General features: G+C 36.1%; 3 protein-coding genes across 5 annotated transcripts; 1 reads left to right on the forward strand and 2 right to left on the reverse strand.

The window, feature by feature from the left end:
- Positions 1-2,248: 2,248 nt before the first annotated feature.
- Positions 2,249-2,917, reverse strand: LOC145011019 (uncharacterized). The gene has a single exon (XM_078969632.1). The coding sequence runs from the start codon at positions 2,915-2,917 to the stop codon at positions 2,249-2,251; it is 669 nt and encodes a 222-aa protein (XP_078825758.1).
- Positions 2,918-12,493: 9,576 nt separating this feature from the next.
- On the forward strand, positions 12,494-14,867 carry LOC145043961 (ATP synthase subunit O, mitochondrial-like). 2 transcript variants are annotated; one of them, XM_078992747.1, is made up of 6 exons: positions 12,494-12,775; positions 13,186-13,236; positions 13,321-13,564; positions 13,715-13,827; positions 14,000-14,086; positions 14,490-14,867. In XM_078992747.1, the coding sequence occupies exons 1-6, from the start codon at positions 12,647-12,649 to the stop codon at positions 14,613-14,615; spliced, it is 750 nt and encodes a 249-aa protein (XP_078848873.1). In that variant the 5' UTR covers positions 12,494-12,646; the 3' UTR covers positions 14,616-14,867. The 2 variants fall into 2 exon arrangements, with proteins under 2 accessions (XP_078848873.1, XP_078848881.1); XM_078992755.1 differs by having other exon boundaries at positions 13,189-13,236.
- Positions 14,868-16,706: 1,839 nt separating this feature from the next.
- Positions 16,707-19,047, reverse strand: LOC145043973 (ATP synthase subunit O, mitochondrial-like). Of its 2 annotated transcripts, none has more exons than XM_078992777.1 (6): positions 18,774-19,047; positions 18,277-18,324; positions 17,949-18,192; positions 17,686-17,798; positions 17,427-17,513; positions 16,707-17,023 (listed from the first exon to the last, which is right to left on the reverse strand). In XM_078992777.1, exons 1-6 carry the CDS (start codon positions 18,900-18,902, stop codon positions 16,898-16,900), a joined length of 747 nt encoding a protein of 248 aa, XP_078848903.1. In that variant the 5' UTR covers positions 18,903-19,047; the 3' UTR covers positions 16,707-16,897. The 2 variants fall into 2 exon arrangements, with proteins under 2 accessions (XP_078848903.1, XP_078848895.1); XM_078992769.1 differs by having other exon boundaries at positions 18,277-18,327.
- Between the last annotated feature and the right edge of the window lie 238 nt (positions 19,048-19,285).

Here is a 19,285-nt window from a genome sequence, read left to right on the forward strand (position 1 = left end):
ATGTTTCCACAAATAAGTTTCATCCCACATATAGTATTTTGCATCACTTTTTAATTTGTCTTTTTGAGCACATGAGAATGTGTCGGGATACCTTTTTGTGACCAAAAAGTTAATGATATCGGCATACCAAGGAGTAGATTCAATAAAGGAAAAGAGATGCTCATCCGGAAACTTGTCCTGCAACGGGAGGGGAGTTTCATTTGAAGTGATCTGACTTAGGTGGTCGGCAACAAGGTTCTCACATCCACTATTGTCCTGAATCTCCAAGTCAAATTCTTATAACAATAAGATCCATCGGATGAGTCTTGGCTTTACATCGTTCTTTGTCATCGCGTACTTAAGAGTCGCATGATCTGAATACACTATGACTTTGGTACCAAGTAGGTATTACCTAAACTTATCCAAAGCGAACACTATGGCTAATAGCTCCTTCTCCATGGTAGAGTAGTTGTTTTAAGCATTGTCTAGTGTCCTTGATGCATAATAGATCACATGGGAGGATCTTCCATTCTTTTGACTCAAAACAGTGCCAATAGCATAATTGCTTGCATCACACATGATCTCGAAAGGGAGATCCCAATTTGGTGCTTGTATGATAGGGGTAGATGTAAGCAATTCCTTAAGCTTGTCGAAAGCTTCTTAGCACGCCTCATTGAACTCGAAATCGACCTCCTTTTGCAAGAGTTGGCACATTGGTCTTGTTATCTTTGAAAAGTCCTTGATGAATCGTCGGTAGAAACCTGCATGGCCCAAAAAAACGAACTTCCCAAACACAAGTCGGGTAAGGTACGCTTTGAATAACATCAATTTTGTCCTTATCTACCTTAATTCCTTTTTTAGACACAATGTCACCCAAAATGAGACCTTGACTCACCATGAAATGACATTTCTCAAAATTTAAACCAAATTTGTTTCAATGCATCTTTTCAAAATTTTGGTGAGATTGGTCAAACATTCTTGAAAAGAGTTCTCATATACCGTAAAGTTATCCATAAAAACTTCAATTATGTTCTCTACATATTCGGAAAAGATACTAACCATGCAACATTGGAAATTGGCCAGGGCATTACACAATCCAAATGGCATTCTACGGTATGCGAAAGTGCCAAATGGACATGTAAAAATTGTCGTTTCTTGGTCTTTCGGTGCCACCGGGATTTGGTGAAAACCGGAATACCCCTCGAGACAACAATAATGTGATTTCCCGGCCAACCTTTCTAACATTTGGTCAATGAAAGGTAATGGGAAAGAATCTTTTCTAGTGCTTGCATTGAGTTTTCAGTAGTCAATATATACTCTCCACCCGTTTTGCACACAGGTGGGGACCATCATACATTTGTTGTTATCGACCACCGTGATCCCCGTCTTCTTTGGCACAACTTGCACCAGGCTTACCCATTTGCTATTCGAGATTGTATAAATCATCCCTGCATCAAGAAGCTTCAATATCTCTTTCTTCACAACTTCCATCATAGGGGGTTCAACCTCCTTTGTGCGTCTCGGCTTTGCTTGCATTCATCCCCTATCAAAATCTTGTGCATGGAAGTGGAGGGTCTCAATCCCTTGATATCGGCGATTATCCAACCCATGGCTTCTTTATGCTCCTGTAACACCTTAAGGAGTTTCTCTTCTTCAAATTCAGTTAGATGGGTCGATATGATAACCAGAAATGTCTCATTTTTGCCCAAGTATACATACTTCAAATGTTGAGGTAGGACATTTAATTCCAATTTCGGTGGTTGAACAAGGGATGGAGGCAATTTTGTATGAGTTGGGGGCAATTCAATTTGTTTGAAATCTAATCTTGTGGATTTCTTCATCTCCATTTTATTTACCAACTTCTCAACTTCCGGATCCAAAGAATAAAGCTTTAATTGCTCAACTAGCTTCCCACAATCAATCCCCTTGCTTAAAATCATTTCCAACACATCACTATTAGACAACTCGAATTATTCTTGGGTTATTGGCTCAACAACGTCAACAAAGTACAAAGATGAAACATCACTAGGGTATCTCATGGCATCATAAATATTAAAACTTATTGTTTCACCATCAAACTCCATTATCAAACTTCTCGCATACACATCGATCTTTGTCCTATCCATCTTCAAAAATGGTCTCCCAAGTAAGATTAAAGCCGATTTGGAGGACACTTGTTTATCAGATCAATCACATAGAAATCCACCGGAAAGACCACTAGATTCACTTGCACTAAGACATCTTCCAAAACACCTCTAGGAAAGACACTTCAATTATCTGCAAGAGAGATTATGCCACCGGTTTCACTTAAAGGCCGGACATTCAATAATTTATACACCGAATAGGGCATGACATTGATAGAGGCCCCAAGATCAATCATGGCACTACTAAAAGTGACGTCCCCAATCTTGCAAGGAACCGTAAACATTCCGAGATCTTTGCATTTGGGTGGAAGTTTCCTTTGTAAAACCACGGATGCATTTTCATTCATCTGAATTTTCTCATTTCCCTTCAACTTCCTCTCGTTGGTACAAATTTCTTTCAAAAACTTTACATATCTAGGAATTTTCTTGATTGCATCAAGTAGAAGGATGTTTACTTGAACTTTTCTAAAGGTGTCCAAAATCTCTTTCTCCTCCATGTTCTTTTTCGAAGTCACAAATCGGGAGGGGAATGGCGGTTGAGTGGCTATGGGTATTACTAGGGGAATAGTCTTATTTTGAGCTCCGACTTGTGCATCATTCTTGTCTATAGGTTCTTCAATGGGAATGACTTGTATTTCTTCCTCTTCATCCCTTGGCTTCTTCTTTGAACTACTCTCACCGGGTTGCTTGCCACTTCTCAAGGTCACCACATTGACATTTGGGTTCTTTTCAGTTTGAGAAGGCAATTTCCCACGGGACTCCAACTTACTTATAGATGTAAATATATCTCCCATTTGTGCTTCAAGGTTGGAGATACTAGTTCTTGTCTCTTTTTGGAATTGTTGGGTACTAGTGGCTAGGGATTTTACAATGTCTTCAAGAGACATTCTGGAACTACTCGGTTAGGATTGAGGATGTTGTTGATGATGATATGGAGGGTGCGGTTTGGGTTGATAGTGTGGTTGTGGATGTTGATAATGAGGTTGTGGTGGTGGATAGGATTGTCTAACCAATGCATTTTGAGGCAATAGTCTTGGGTTGTAGTTCATGTTGGGATTTGGCTTCCAGGTTGAATTGTGGTAGTTTTGGAACTCTCCCGTGGAATTCACGTGTTTCGCATCTTCTTGAAGAATGGGACACATATCTGTAGGATGTCCCATTGTTGCATATATTCCACAAACCATCAGTTGTGGATTTTGTCCTATGGCTAGCTTTTGGACAACGGAGGTTAGATCTTCGATTTGAGACTCGAGGCTTGATGTTCCCACTTCATTGACTCTATGTTGTGTGTCTCTTTTCATATCCTGGTGCGGGCCAAAATGTTGAGAATTCACGGCTATGGTGTTGACAAGTTGTATTGTTTGTTGTGGAGTTTTAATAAAGACATCACCACAACTTGAGGTATCAACAAGTCTTCTCTCCATTGGTAACAATCCCTCATAGAAGTTTTGGATGAGGAGTTGTTCTGGAATTTGATGATGTGGGCAACTATAGAACACGTTGTTGAACCTCTCCCAATAATCATGAAAAGTCTCATTTTGACCTTGGCGGATTCCACAAATCTCATTTCTAAGACTTGAGACTCTTGAAGCAGGATAGAACTTGTCAAGAAAAGCTTTTTCCATGTCGGTCCATGAGTTGATTGACCCCGGTGAAAGATAGAATAACCAATCTTTTGCTCTAGCAGCCAATGAAAATAGGAATGCCCTTAGCTTGATTTGGTCATCTATTGATCCTTGTGGCTTCATACTAGTGCAAATAATGTGGAACATCTTCACGTGTTTATGCGGGTCTTCATTCTCTAATCCATGAAAAGTTGGAAGGCGATGAACTAAACTTAATTACAATTTTGAACCTCCTTCCAAAACCGGGTAATTGATACAGGTTGGAGTTTTTGTAACATCAGTTTCCATTATTTGCCTCAAATTTCTCTCGGGAACTTATCCTCCATCCGCCATTGCAATTGGTTCAATAATGGGTGGATTTTTTTGTAAAGGTGGTGTTTCAGGAATTTCTTGGCGAGGGTCGGGACTAGAATCGGGTTCTGTATCACTTGATGAAGCGGGTTCAACCTCCGGATCCCCATGAGGATTAGAATTTTGGCCACGTTCTATTATCTTTTCCTTTGCCAAATGCCTTGCTTCTTTTTCAATTTCTGGGTTGTAAATCAAGTCACATGTACGCTGAGATTTGGGCATAGAGAAATAAACTGATTAAAAATAAACCCGTCTCCGGCAACGGCGCCAAAATTTGGTGGTTGTTAAGGCCAACAAAATTAATAACCCTAAATATTTTACACTAAAATAGTGTATAGTGGTAAATGGGTCGAATCCACGAGGATTGGTTTAATTTGTTACTCAATAAAAATCTCTTTGTAAAAATACTTGTTAAATAACAATAAAAATAAAAATGGAGGTTTTGATCTTTTGAAATACTTGAAATAAACTAAAACTAAACTAAGATTTAAATAGATAATTTCAACAAAACAAGAGTTTGATGTAAAATCAATAAGAGAATGATGGTTGACTTAAAGTCTCCTCACTTTGACTTTTTGATGAACATATAATTAGGATCCAATGGTGCAATACTTGTTTTAAATCCTTAATTTGGCTATAGTAATCCAAGAAGCTTGATATTACCTAAACTTTTCTTAGTTGTTAAAGTCAACTAGCATTAAGAATTAAAAAGTCACCAAATCCAAGAAGAGTCAAAAGCTTCCACTACCATGTTAGAGAAAATGTTTGTATGATTGTGTGAAGTAAAACTAACACAAAAATCACTTGTTGCTTGCTAATTTAAAGATCATTTACTTAATCAAGAAATTAGTCAACTAATCACCACAAAACATTTAAACTCATGAATAAAAACATACAAGTAGTGATAAGATGTTAAAACACAAAACATTTTCATAAAGATTCAAACACAAGTTCATGGATTATTCAACAATCAACAAAAGTTCAAAGGATTCAACAAAAGTCAACCACAATTAGTTTAGCCAAGCATGACTAAACTTAAGAAAGCAAAGTTAGTGAAGAATGTACCAAACATTTAACAAGAATTAAAAGATGAAATCATGAAGTTCTTGAGGGTTCTTGGCCTTCAAAATGCTCCAAAACTCCAGAGAGAATGCCTCCAAATCGGATGTAAAAGATAAGGCTGAAGAGGCACACCAACCTTCCCAATATAGAGCTCCAAATGAAATCTCAAATTGCCCCTACAGGAACCCACGTGGGCCGCATGGATTCATACGCGGGCCGTGTGACTATGATGGAGTTTTTTGCGCTTCTTCAAGCTTTGGGCCCCCACAACTATTCCATTGGCCCAATTCGAGTCTAATCAACTTCTAGCCCATTTTTCTTCAATATTCATCAATTTGAGCCCAAATTGCCTCTCCAAATCACTCGAGTCTCTCCAAATCACTCGAAGCTTCAACAAACTCCCGATCATCGATCTCTGTACACTTGAAAATTCTCCCGTACCTTGCAAATTTAAAGTTCAAATCTTCCAAGCCTTCACGCACTTGACAAGCCCACTCCATAAATCATCTCCATAATCATCAAGCATGAGATCCCCATTGCCCTTCTAGTCCAAACGCCTCCCAAAAATCCCACTCAGCTAATCTCCAAAAAAATCTACAATAATGCTCAACAAACTAGAAAGTACTCGGAATGGACATAAAATAACAAAAAGGAAAATCTCCATGGAAATTAACTAAAATGCGAATGAAATGTGCTAAAATAAACTATTAAAAGAAGTAAATAAAATGAAGCTATCAGCTGCTAACTCCAGATCATGAGTGGGGTAGTTCTTTTCATGCTCTTTCAATTATCGAGATGCATATGCTATCACCTTTTCTCTTTGAGTTAGAACACATCACATCCCAACCCGACTCCCGACGCATCGCTATACACTACAAAGTCTTCAACACCATTGGGTAGAGAAAGAATCGGTGCTTCACTTAATTTCGTCTTTAGCTTCTCGAATGCTTCTTTATGCTTCTCACTCAAAGCATAAGTAGCTCCCTTGTAGGTCAAAGCTGTCAATAGAGCAGCTATTGAAGAAAAGCCTTAGATAAACCTTCGGTAATATCCAACTAATCCTAGAAAGCTTCGGATCTCTATGGGACTCTTTGGTTGTTCCCACTTTGTTATGGCTTCAATCTTAGCTGGGTCGACCATAATCCCTTATTGGTTAACCACATGACCCAAAAATTGGACTTCTTGAATCCATAAATCACATTTAGAGAACTTTGCATACAACTTCTCCTTATTTAATACTTCTAATACTTCTCACAAGTGTTTTCCATGCTTATCCTGGCTTTTCGAGTAAATTAGAATGTCATCTATGAACACTATCACGAATTTATCAAGGAATGGTTTACAAACCCTATTCATCAAATCCATGAAGGCTGCTGGAGCATTGGTTAGTCCAAATGACATAACCAAAAACTTGTAGTGTCCATATCTTGTTCTGAATGTAGTATTCTCAATATCATGCTCTCTCACCTTTAGTCAATGATATCCTGACCATAGATCGATCTTCGAGATATAACTCAAGCCTTGCAACTGATCGAACAGGTCATCAATTCTTGGCAACGAGTACTTGTTCTTTGTTGTTACCTTATTCAGCTCTCTATAATCTATGCACATTCTCATGCTCCTATCTTTCTTCTTCACGAATAACACCGGAGCTCCCCAGGGTGATGAACTAGGTCTAATGAAACTGTTGTCCAATAATTCATGAACTTGTGCCATAAGCTCCTTCATCTATGTGGGTGCTAATCGATATGGGGCTTTTGCTATCAGTGTTGTTCTTTGGTTACAAGTCTATTCTAAACTTCATTTGTCTATCAGGGGCAATCCAGGAAGATTTTCAGGAAAGACTTCGGATAGTCACACACCACTGGTATGTTGTGCATTTTCTTCTTCTCCTTCTTGACATCAATCACGAATGCCAGTTATGATGTACATCCTTTAGACAAACATTTTTTAGCTTTCATCAGGGAAATGATTCCAGAATTTACTCTATGATTATCTCCGTACAACATAAATGACTCTTTTCCAGGCGTTTTTACCTTTACTATCTTTTTATTGCATAGTATTTCAGCATCATTGGCGCTAAGCTAATCCATCCCAAGAACGATGTTGAAACCATCTAACTCGATGGGTAACAGCTCCTCGTGGAATTCGTTTCCGTTTAAGTCAATGACAATGTTCTTAATACAATTTCTAACAGGTATGAGTTTGCCATTAGCAACTTCTTCAATTACGGCATCATCTAGCTTTTCTATAGCCAATGCTAGTCTTTCACAAAATTTATGTGATATAAAGGAGTAATTCTCTTCGGATTCAAACAACAAATTGGCAGACAATCCATTTATAAGAAAGGTACCTGAAGCGACATCCGCGACATCCTTTGTGGCTTCCAATGTCATCTGGAAAGCTCTGGCTTTTGGCTTTAGTGGGAGATTGGGTTTAGCCTCTTTCTTCTTCGAGCTATCCTTCAAAATGTACCCTTCTTTGTTGCACCCATAACAAACTTTCTTAATGAATGTGCATTCATTGGCATAATGCCCAAACTTTCCATATTTACAACATGTGAGCTCTCCATCACATTTCCCAGAGTGCTTCTTCTTGCACTTCTCACACCACTTTGTTTCAGTTCCTCCTCCAAATTTCATTGAACCAAACTTCGAGAACTTGCCCTTCTTGTTGGAACCTGAAGTTCCTTCAAACTTTCTCTTCTCGCCAACTTCAACCTTGCTGGCGGCTCTCCCCTTAATCATATTTTGAATAGACTTGACAGCCCAAATAGCTGCCTCCACAGCAAGTGCCTGACGGACTGGCACCACATACTCCCATGGAAGTCTCTTTACGTACCTGTCAGTTTTTGTCAGTTCATCTGGGACAATACGCAAAGCAAACTCCGTTTTGTCTGTGAAGTTATTGGTGTATTCATCAATGGTTATACTTCCCTTCTTCAGTGTCAGAAATTGTTCTCCAGCTCAAGCAGATTTTGGGCCGAGCAGTACTTGTGCTTGAAATGCACCAAGAACTCTGCCCAAGTTAGTTGCAGTGGCTCAACAGGGCTTAGGGTCTTCCCTAGAGTGTTCCACCAGCGAACAGTGCCACCTCTGAGTGACACCTCATCTTTACCCATAGGATCTTTATATAATTACATTCCATATATATACACACTTTCACCTTAATCTTCCATGAATTAACCAACAATCAACTCACCCTCTCTTTCTTATTCTTACCTTCGGCCGAGAGAACACACACACACACACACACATTTTCACTTTCAAACTCTCCAAAAATCCTCTCAATGAATCCCCTATTCTCCTCAAAATTTTCGTGACTTGGAGGGTGATTCCAAGAGTTTTCATCAAGTCTTTCCCACTATTGGTAAGTTATCATTCATGCAAGTTGTTACCTTCTATTTTAATGCTAAAAACTCTTCCTAACATAGCTTCATTTCATGTTCTAACTCCCTATAAACCATCTAAGTTCGAAAACTTCTTCCAAGGAAGCACTCAAGGCCGAAAACCACCCCATCTCCTCTCAAATCTTCATCAAAACTGAATGCAAACCTCAAAGTGAGTTCATACCCCTTATTTTCAGTTTTTACTAAGTTTTAGGTGGGAATACAAGTTGTTTTGTCTAGATCTATGCGTATATGCATGATTATGTGTGTTTTTCATGATTTATTTTGGTGATTATGTGTTGTTTACTTCATAAATCTAAAAATATGTTAAAAATATGAATTTTATCACTTAGATATTCATAAAACTATGAGAAATGTATATGTTGTCATGTAAACTTGTAGAACTAAGATTTATACACTCAAAATAGTGAAAACAAGTGTTGTGTTCAAAAATCTATAACCTAAAAAACAGCTTTTAACAGAAAAGTTTTGGTCTAGTTACGGACTGTTTTGACCATCTTGATGGTAATATTTTTCAAAAATGTTTTACATGAAAAAATTTCAGGTTTATACCTTTAAAATGACTACTCTCACGCATTCATCCGATTTTTCTACAATTTTTGGCGATTTTTACAAAACTGCCTATCATTTCAGGAAGGATTTCGAACCAGTCTGTGAAGATGAATATTTTCACACTGGTTTGAAATCACTAAAATCATAATAAAAATTATGAAGAAATTAGACTTATTTTCCAAACTCTCAGAGTTGACTGATCCAAATTTCGACTTACAATGATTTTTCTATAATTTTTCTAAAAATAGAGACGTAAATGCCAAAAATTAGAAAATTGTTTTAACTTACTAAGGTGCTGTTTGTTTTTTTTAAAAAAACCACTTCAAACCACTTATTGCTGCACCGCGCAGCACTTGGCCATTCGCAGCTGTTTGTTTTTCAGAAGACTTCTAACTTAAAAAGTGTTGCGTGTGTGCTGCGTGGCGCAGCACTAAACCAACTGCTTCAAACCTCTTCACACATTAGTTTAACTTACTGCAGCAGTCTGCAGACGTTAAAAAACAAACATATTTTTTATTACATGTTGCAGCCGTTTGTTCCTCCTCTTCTGCTACAGAGGATTGAAGAGGTGGTCCGCAGACTTCAAGCAATTTCTCTTCGAAAAAACAAACAACACTTTTGTTAGATGCAAGTTTATATGACTTATACATACTTTTAAATCATCTAGACATGTTAACTTATGTGCATTAAATACATATATATATATATATATATATATATATATATATATATATATATATATATATATATATATATATATATAGTATTTAATATATATATATATATATATATATATATATATATATATATGATTACAATAGTGGTATTTTTAAGTCAATTTGACAAACAATTGAACAAATACTAGCAATAAAATAACAAATAAACTAATTTTGCCATTCATATAATATTGGGCCTTAGTGACCCATTAATATTCTTGATAGGTCCTCAATATTATTTATTTGTTTATTAGGTCTCACTGACCCATTAACATGTGCGACGGACCTTAGATACTATGTGCGTGCTATTTGGGCCTATAAAATACTTTATATGTGAAATGGGCCTTAGTTGTCATTTTACATATATTTTGGGCCCATGTTATATAATCTCATTTCTTTCGGGCCTGAAAATGACTTACGTGTTCAGTGAGACTCAGTGGTTCGCATACATGGTTCATTGGGCCCGGAATGAGTTTATATGTTTCTCTTCGTGTAAATTTTGATTAAGGATCTAGTGAGACGTGTCGGTTGACACCTATTGAGTGTACGATTGTAGCTTATAGTTATAATCAAAGTCTCTTGGAAGGGGAGCGGGGTTTTCTGTATAGATCTATACGGGGATGACACCCCACACCTGAGCTGTTCGCTACAGTTAGACTACATCAGTCTAGCGTGGCGACAACCTTATTCTATTTTTCCGTCGGCATCCACCAACGCCAAGACAGGCGAAATTGTCATTAATTAGTATGGTTATAACGGTTCACTTAGAGGAATTAACGTTATGAAATTTACGGGAGACCATTCTCTTTTCTCTTTGGATTACTCAGGAACGTACTCGCACTGGTACTCAACCTCGGGGGTTGGTATGGCAACATTCTCTTTTACAGACAACATAGGGTTATCTGGGGACATTTTCTTTACATTTCCTACATTATCTTTATACATTCTAATAAACATTAACACACATGCATTAATACAAGATCGACCACAAACTTACTAAGCTATTTTCAGAAAATATAGGATTTTCTGGTGATTACAAAGTTATACAAATCATTTTCACAAACATGCTTATGAACTCACCAACATTTTTATGTTGAACTTTTTAAATTAACTTGTATTCTCAGGAAACCGTTGAAGCAGGTTGAGTGGAACAAACTAATGAATATTTTGCTATATTTTGTTTCATTATACTCTGACTATTTTGACATGTAATATTCAAATACAATACTCGATGTAAACAATGAATGTTGTTATATTACATGTGTGATGATGATGATGCTATGTTTCAATTATATACTCTGTTATGATACTACAACAATGAAGTCACGCCAAGCCCCCGGACGTTTCCGTCGTCTGGTTTGGGGGTGTCACACCTGCTTTGTGTGAGTTAGGTCGATAATGTGGCCATATTCTTCATTGTATCATTCGAAAAAACCACAGTCCATTCCTTCCACCTAGAAAAAACAACAATTGGTATAAATTACATACATTTTTTCAGGGTTTCTCAAGAAATTTAAAAATTATGGCAAATTGTTTACCTGGTAATTAGGGTACTCGTAAAACTTTTTTCCATAGTCTCAGGTGTTCGAGCGATAGATACCTTACACACATCTCCATAACCACATCTAACTATTTTTTTCTTTCTCGATCTTGGACCACCTTGAAGCTTGATTTGGTAGACGAAGTCGACATTTTACAGAGACAGAGGGTAGAAGACGGGGGAGAGGATAAAAGACGGCGGAAAGACTTTGGATCGATGTTAAGGAAAGACGATGATGTTTGGGGGTTAAAAAGGGGGATGTAACCGGTTGGTAAAGGGGAACCGGTGAAAAACATTAAAATGAAACATGAGGAGCAAATGTGAGGCATCTGTGGCAAAAAAAAAAAGGATTTTGGGCATAAACAGTTTGTTTATGTAAATTCGGGGGCTTTTATGAAAAAACCCAATAATCTACCAATAGTTCGGTCCAATCTAGATCTGGAAAACGTGTTGTGTTGTGTCGGGTTCGTGTCATGCCAAAACAATATACAGGTTGACAGAGCATGACCCTAACCCGACCCATTAATTAACGTTTCGTGTCGTATCAACCCGTTTATTTTCGTGTCGGGTTTCGGGTTAGGAATATACCTTAAAATGTATCGTGACATGTGAGGTTGAAACATTAAACATGTTGAAAGAGTATGATTCAGATAGGTGGAAAGGAAATATAATAGTTGAGAGGTGGAAAATAAATGTAATAGTAAGTTTAGAGAGTAAATGGAATGAATATGAGTTGGAAGGAAAAAGATGGATCACGAAGAGGGAGGAATGGTTGAGAGCACTGTGTAATTTGGACGATAATAAAAAAATTGAAAATAAAAGTCTTGACTAAGGCGGTTACGTGTATTCCACGTTATAAAATGAGTCAACCCAAAAGTTTTCTTTTACTCATTATTTTGGTTTTTGGTCTTTCTAGTTTATTTAAAACATTCAAAAAACTTACATATAACCACATCATTTTCGAGTCATGCTTGGGTTAAAATTCTCAACCTTAACTTGTTTATTTTTTCTGTTGTATGATATCAACCCGTTTAATTAAACATCATGAAGTATTTTACGCGTACCGGTTTATTTCTTGTCGATATAGGCTCCTCTTGTCCTATTGATCGCATTTACCAGGGTGTAAAATTGTCGACAGTACGCCGTCAAAGCCCTTTTGCCCGAAATACAAACCCTCCGCTTCTTCGATAAACGACCCCCACAGTTTCAATTCCCCATCTCCTTCTCTTTTCTTCTCTCTGTTTCGATTCGTTTAGGCCTCGATCCAAATGGCAATGGCTGGGAGAATCAGATCAAGCGTCCCTCGCCTTACTAAGGCCCTGATGTCCGATTCTGTATCAACTCAGAGATTGAATGTAGAACGAGCTTTGATCTGCCCTAATTTCACCGATCCCCAGGTGTTGATAATTTATTTCACTATCTTGAAATTTAAAATTAGTAAATGTTCTTTTCTTCTTGGTTTTGTTATGAGATTCTTATGTTTACGGTGTACGTAGCTGATTTACTGACTTTTCTAATGAATAAGTATTAGTGAAATGGGACGAGGGTGGTAGTTTGTATAACGCCGATTATTTTATTTTAGAAACAGACTAGTGTATGGATAGAAAGAAATGATTCGAATTCATTTCGTTTTTCATAGAAAACCAAAAGAACACAGTTACCTGAATATGCAACATGGGGTTGCAGAAGACGCTACAGTTATGAAAAAACTTATGGTCTGAAATGAATTTGTAGCGTTTGAATCCATCGACTCATTGAGTGCTGTGTAATGTTGATTATGTCTTAATGTCTTATTAATTATTTGCAGCAGTCAAGGAACTTCGCCTCTGCTTCTCCAACAAAGGAACCAAAGATTAAGGTAATCGTGTTATTGTGTACTACTTTATTTAAATAGTTTTTTTGTTAATTGTAAATAAGTAAACATATAATGTAAGTAATTCAGGTTCCAGTGGCTATGTTTGGGGGGTCTGGAAACTACGCATCTGCATTATACATTGCAGCTGCAAAAGCCAAAACATTGGAAAAGGTTGAATCAGAGCTTCTTGATCTTGTTGCTGCTTCTCAGAAATCCCCAACTTTTTCACAGTTCATGAAGGATTTAGCAGTGCCAGCAGACACCCGAGTCAAGGCTATGACTCAGATCTGTGATCAAGCTAAATTTTCAGAAGTCACAAAGAACTTTTTAGGTATCATAACGCAAAATATACCAACATTCATTTCTTTATCATATTATCTACAGCTTATCATGTTTTCAAAATCTATCAAATGATTGAAAGCGAAAGTATGCTCTGCTGTTTCTTGAATTTTGTTGTGATTTCTGAATTGTAATCCGTCAGTTGTTTTGGCTGATAACGGGAGGCTCCGCCACGTGGACACCATTGCAAAGAGATTTTCAGATTTGACCATGGCACACAGGGGAGAAGTCAAAGCTATTGTTACCACTGTCATTGTAAGTTGCTTACTTTTCAAACATCATTCAAAATAACAAAACACATTTATAGCTACCTGTTTTCAAAAACCTACTCTCAATTATAGGCATCATTCATCTTTCAATCATTTTCTTGTTAGGACATTTATAGCTCTTTTTATATTTGGACATCATTGATTTTGATTTCATTCAGCCACTTCCTGCCGAAGAGGAGAAAGAACTGAAAGACACTTTACAGCAAATTCTCGGGAAAGGAAAGAAGGTTAAGCTTGAACAGAAGGTAATTTCATATCATATGCTTTTGAGCTTTAAGGCCCAAACTCGTCGTTTCAAGACGTGAAAAATCAATAGAAAGGGTAAATTACTAATTTAGTCCCTAAGCTTTACACAAAATTGTAACTTCAATCCAAACTTTGAAATTGCCCCAATGTCATATTTTGTTGCGGATATGGTCCCTGTGTTTCACTCCAAGTTGTAAGTTTACTCCAAAAATTGAAGTCATTATTATATAGCCGCAACGAAATGCAAATCTAAGGACAACATTTGGGACGATCTCAAAATTTGGATTGAAGTTGTGATTTTTAGTAGAGTATAGGGACCAAAGTTGTAGTTTACTCGAGAAAAACAATTGTAATAAGGTTAGCAAATAATCAGATGCTGACTCATCTTCTTATATGAATCAGATTGATCCAAGTATTCTTGGTGGGCTTGTGGTGGAATTTGGTCAGAAGGTGTTTGACATGTCTATAAAGACACGTGCCAAACAAATGGAGAGGTTTTTGCGAGACCCCATCAACTTCGATGCTTAAACGACTTGTGTTTGTTGTTTTTTAATCATTTACACTCCATGCTTTTTGAAATTACCATCTTGCCCTAATGACAGCTTTTGTTTTTCATTTCTTTTCCCCATGTTTTTTTTTTTTTTTTTTTTGCAAATAAGAAAAACCGTTGAGGTATTGTTAATGTATACATGATTAAATACTGGGGGATATTTTTCATGATAAAGATGATGGTATGCATATCTTCTGCACAAAGGAGAGAATGAATGCGAGTTTATGTTCTATATTGTTTCAAGTTTTTAGGCATGACAAAGATTTGTGTTTGTCAAAAATAGCTACTAATTAGAAGCTTAGAGCTATAACTTTCGTTAATGTAGAAATGTTTAGCTAAATAGGCGTAAACCTTTGAGATAAGTTGATTTATATAAAACATAAAAGTTGAAAGCTAAAATCTTTCGAACACTTTCTGAAGCTATTTGAGGAAGCTTGAGTTAAGAATTATTTGTTCTAAAGTAAAAGTTTACTGTGTATTTCTAAATGATTTTTTTTTTTTTTTAATTTCAAAATTTTCTTTTCAAAAATTAATAAAGCTAAAAATTTTATATGTGTCATTTCCGAACACGCTTCTAACCTAAAGTATATCATAGTATGTTCAAACATGACGACTACTTTTTTTTAGGACATTGTCAATTACCTTTTCGAAGGATAGGCGATGATGTATGCTCCTTCTATAATGGTTATAAAGATAATACAACCGAATATATAAATTTGGTTTGGCTCTAAACTTCCAAAATCGAGTTACCCCTAGTAGTATTAAGATTGGCCCTTTAACATACGATAGTAGCAACTCGCAACCTTCATGTTATTTCCTTTAAATCTTTAATACATTATTTGCTTTAACTATAAGGAATAAATTGGTAACAACTTTAACTTTTGAAGCTCAATTAAAAACTGCAATTCTCAAGCTTCCAAGGAAAAGGCCTCCGTAATAAAAGAAAAGAAATTGGAAAAAAGACCCATCTCTATTGTTGAAAGAATAAATTAATAACAATTTGAAGCTAAATCTCAAATTCTTCCATCAATGAGGGTAAAACGTAAATGGAGAAAAGGAATTATATGGTTGTTGGTCATTTTTGATTCACAAAACACTACAAGAATGAGGCTATTCTCTCAATTAACCTTTGTGTAATGAGTCCGGGTCAACCATTAAATGAGTAAAGATAATAAAAGAACATATTACAATTTGATAATTAATTTGATAATTTTCATGGAGTGGTAGGATCGGATCCTGATCTTACGATGATGATGATCCCTACGATCTTACATACAAAACGATTATATTTTGTTTCAACAAGGTTTTCATAGGTAGGATTATAGGATTCTACGATCCTACGATTAAAAGTTCGATCTTGACAACCTTGATTCTATACGCATAAAACATCTCAAGGTAAACAACCATACTTTCCTTGATTCCTTCTAGATAATTAATATCTAGGTATGCCATTATTGTTATATACTGTAAAGCATTTTATTGTCTTATGTAACTCACGATACAATTTTATATTACATATGTTTAGTTTAGATGTCATGTATCTCAAGTTCATCTATGGATGCTTTGAATTTAGTAGTAGACTTTTGAAGGACATTACAAATAAAAGTTGGATATGGTTTAGAATGTATATAGTTACTATTTTACTATGATTTTGTTGTAACGCTTCTGTTGTCTTCTGAAACAAATACACTCTATTTTGTTTTTAGGGGGCAATGTTTTGATAAATACAACTTGAAGTCGTAAAATATTTACCAAAAAGCATATAGCATTTAACAGTTAATAAAAAACAAAATAAGTGTTATGTTTTTAGCTTTTAACTTTTATGTAAATTTGAATACTTCCAAATTTTACGAATTTTTAGCAAACAATTCTACTTTACTAGAGTAAAAGTTATACCTTTCTGCTTCTAATTACCAATTATATTTGTCAAACCCGCCTAGATCAAATCAAATGTTAATGGGAGAAAAACAACAAATTTTTGTCATGTCTAAAAACTTTGAACATAGGACAGAAACCAGCTTTCGGTCTATCCTTTGTAAAAAAAAAAAACATAAATTGCCTTCTCGATCTTTATCATAAAAAATAGCCTCTAATATTTAATCATGTTATACCAAGAGAATACAAGACCTCAACGGTTTTCTTATTTGCACAAACAAACCCATGGGGAATGAAATGAAAAACAAAAGCTGCCATTAGGGCAAGATGGTAAATTCAAAAAGCCTCGAGTGCAAATGATTAAAGAACAACAAACACAAGTTGTTTAGGCATCAAAGTTGATGGGGTCTCGCAAAAACCTCTCCATTTGTTTGGCACGTGTCTTTATAGACATGTCAAACACCTTCTGACCAAATTCCACCACAAGCCCACCAAGAATACTTGGATCAATCTGATTCGTATAAGAAGATGAGTCAGCATCTGATTATGTGCTAACCTTATTACAATTGTTTATCTCGAGTAAACTACAACTTTGGTCCCTATACTCTACTAAAAATCACAACTTCAGTCCAAATTTTGAAATCATCCCAAATGTTGTCCTTAGATTTGCATTTCGTTGCGGCTATATAATAATGACTTCAACTTTTGGAGTAAACTTACAATTTGGAGTTAAACACGGGGACCATATCCACAACAAAATACGACATTGGGGCAATTTCAAAGCTTGGATTGAAGTTACAATTTTGTGTAAAGCTTAGGGACCAAATTGGTAATTTACCCTTTCTATAGATTTTTCACATCTTGAAATGACGAGTTTGACCCTTAAAGCTCAAAAGCATATGATATGAAATTACCTTCTGTTCAAGCTTAACCTTCTTTCCTTTCCCGAGAATTTGCTGTAAAGTGTCTTTCAGTTCTTTCTCCTCTTCAGCAGGAAGTGGCTGAATGAAATTAAAATCAAAGATTTCCAAATATAAAAAGAGTTATAAATGTCCTAACAAGAAAATGATTGAAAGATGAATGGTGCCTATAATTGAGAGTAGGTTTTTGAAAACAGGTAGCTATAAATGTGTTTTGTTATTTTAAATGATGTTTGAAAAGCAAGCAACTTACAATGACAGTGGTAACAATGGCTTTGACTTCTCCCCTGTGTGCCATGGTCAAATCTGAAAATCTCTTTGCAATGGTGTCCACGTGGCGGAGCCTCCCGTTGTCAGCCAAAACAACTGACGGATTACAATTCAGAAATCACAACAAAATTCAAGAAACAGCAGAGCATACTTTCGCTTTCAATCATTTGATAGATTTTGAAAACATGATAAGCTGTAGATAATACAATAAAGAAATGAATGTTGGTATATTTTGCGCTATGATACCTAAAAAGTTCTTTGTGATTTCTGAAAACTTAGCTTGATCACAGATCTGAGTCATAGCCTTGACTCGGGTGTCTGCTGGCACTGCTAAATCCTTCATGAACTGTGAAAAAGTTGGGGATTTCTGAGAAGCAGCAACAAGATCAAGAAGCTCTGATTCAACCTTTTCCAATGTTTTGGCTTTTGCAGCTGCAATGTATAATGCAGATGCGTAGTTTCCAGACCCTCCAAACATAGCCACTGGAACCTGAATCACTTACATTATATGTTCACTTATTTACAATTAACAAAAAAACTATTTAAATAAAGTAGTACACAATAACACGATTACCTTAATCTTTGGTTCCTTTGTTGGAGAAGCAGAGGCGAAGTTCCTTGACTGCTGCAAATAATTAATAAGACATTAAGACATAATCAACATTACACAGCACTCAATGAGTCGATGGATTCAAACGCTACAAATTCATTTCAGACCATAAGTTTTTTCATAACTATAGCGTCTTCTGCAACCCCATGTTGCGTATTCAAGTAACTGTGTTCTTTTCGGGTTTTTTATGAAAAACGAAATGAATTTGAATCATTTCTTTCTATCCATACACTAGTCTGTTTCTAAAATAAAATAATCGGCGTTATACAAACTACCACCCTCGTCCCATTTCACTAATACTTATTCATTTGAAAAGTCAAATCAGCTACATACACCTTAAACAAAAAAAATCGCATAACAAAGCAAAAACCGCATAAAACCAGTATCTTGAAAACAAAGCAAGAAGAAAAGAAGAAGTTACTAATTCTAAATTTCAAGATAGTGAAATAAATTATCACTACCTGGGAATCGGTGAAATTAGGGCAGATCAAAGCTCGTTCGACATTCAATCTCTGAGTTGATACAGAATCGGACATCAGAGCCTTAGTAAGGCGAGGGACGCTTGATCTGATTCTCCCAGCCATTGCCATTTGGATTGAGGCCTAAGCGAATCCACACAGAGAGAAGAAAAGAGAAGGAGATGGAGAATTGAAATTGTTGGGGAACGTTTGTCGAATCAGGTGAAGTAGCGGAGGGTTTGTGTTTGGGCAAAAGGGCTTCGATGGCGTGGCCTGTTTGACAATTTTACCCTCACACTTAGATTATGTCATTATATGGCGACTAAAGTATATAAACTTTATGCACTACAAGTATATAAACTAACCTTAAATGGGTTGCGGTTCCACATCACCACAATTTAAAATTATTTTTGAATAAAAATAGTTTATTTCGGTGGAAAACCGTTAATAAGTTATTTTTTCATAGGTTACTTATTCTAACTTATTAACTTATAAGTCAATAAGCTAATAAGTTA

This window comes from Lactuca saligna, chromosome 1 (genome assembly GCF_052625555.1).
Source record: "Lactuca saligna cultivar CGN05327 chromosome 1, ASM5262555v1, whole genome shotgun sequence".
In the NCBI taxonomy this organism is placed as follows: Eukaryota; Viridiplantae; Streptophyta; class Magnoliopsida; order Asterales; family Asteraceae; genus Lactuca; species Lactuca saligna.